Raw genomic sequence first — 1,243 nt, forward strand, 5'->3', positions numbered from 1 at the left:
CAGCGCGTGGTTGAGCTGCAGCGAGCGCAGCACAGGCAGCGCGCGGAAGGCGCCGCCGCCCAGGGCGCGCAGCGGGTTGTGGCTCAGGTCGAGCGCCGCCAGGCTGGGCAGCCCATCGAAGGCGCCGTCCTCCACCACCTCGATGTTGTTGTGCGTGAGGCGCAGCGCGGCGAGGAATGGCAGGCGCACACCAGGAGTCGCCGCCTCCTCTCCGTCCGCGTCCCCGTCCCCGTCGGCGAAGGCGGCCGCGCGCAGCACCGTCAGGTTGGCGCCCACGATGGTGAGGTTGCGCGCGTCGGGTGGCACGTCCCGTGGCGGCTGCCGGAGCTCGGCGCCCGACGCGCAGCTCAACAGCAGCTTGGGGCTGCCGAAGCAGTAGCACTGGAAGGGACAGGGCGCGGCGGGCCGGCTCAGCGCTGCCGCCGCGAGCAGCAGCCCCGGCAGCAGCGGCCCCCGAAGCCCCGGCTGTCCCACGCGCCGGGCCATCGCGGCCGCCCCCGCATCCAGCGCCCGGGCCGCCGCGCTCACCAGTGAGTTGGGAGCGCCTGGTGGGGGGCACGGGTGGGGCAAGTCCTTGACCCGGTGCGGCCGGCAGTCTCGGTCGGTCTGTCTGTCTGCAGGCTCTAAAAGTCCGAAGAGCCTTCACTTTCCTGGCTGGGGGCGAGCGGGGTCACGCGGGGAGCAGAGCCCCCCGCCCCCGGTGCCCTTCTCGCCCTGCGCGCCGGCCTCCGACTTCCGCGGCCGTTCCAGGCTCCGAGCCGAGTGGGCAGGGTTTGCCTCCCCCTCCCCGCCTCCTGGCCTCCTCCTCCGCCCCCAGCGGTGTCTCCGCGCCCTCCTCGCCTAGGGAGGCGGGGTGGGAGGCTCCCGAGAATCAGGATTTCGGTTCCGTGGCTGAGCTCTCCCTTACGCGCTCCGGGCCCCGGGCTGCCGAGAAGTTTGGCCCTCTGAGGCTGACTCGCTCTCTCCCCTCCTCCCCACGCCCCACGTTTAGGCCGGTTTCCTTCTCCCTCTGGCACGTGCGGGGTGGGGCCGGCTAGGGCGAGCTGGCAGAGCTGGCAGATGGGTCTTTACCCAGAAGAATGTTCTTCCTTTTGGGGAGAGGGTGACTTTAGAGCCGTCCTTACAAGAGGAGGCAGGGACTAGGGATGGGCTGAGAAAGTTACTCATTTTTCAGTCTCTTCCCCATTTCTGGGATCAGGGAAAGGGGACACGACGCCAGGGGAAAGAGACTGGAAAATCCCCA

At 70.2% G+C, this 1,243-nt stretch overlaps 1 protein-coding gene across 1 annotated transcript in view; it reads right to left on the reverse strand.

Moving 5' to 3' along the window:
* Tpbgl (trophoblast glycoprotein-like) overlaps positions 1–935 on the reverse strand; it is a gene marked incomplete in the record, with an annotated part of 3,084 nt that extends 2,149 nt beyond the window's left edge. The window contains 1 exon segment of the mRNA XM_013511705.1: positions 1–935. Coding sequence (XP_013367159.1) covers positions 1–486 — 486 coding nt within the window.
* Between the last annotated feature and the right edge of the window lie 308 nt (positions 936–1,243).

Source organism: Chinchilla lanigera, unplaced genomic scaffold, assembly GCF_000276665.1.
Source record: "Chinchilla lanigera isolate Chin_1 unplaced genomic scaffold, ChiLan1.0 scaffold00013, whole genome shotgun sequence".
Taxonomy (NCBI): Eukaryota; Metazoa; Chordata; class Mammalia; order Rodentia; family Chinchillidae; genus Chinchilla; species Chinchilla lanigera.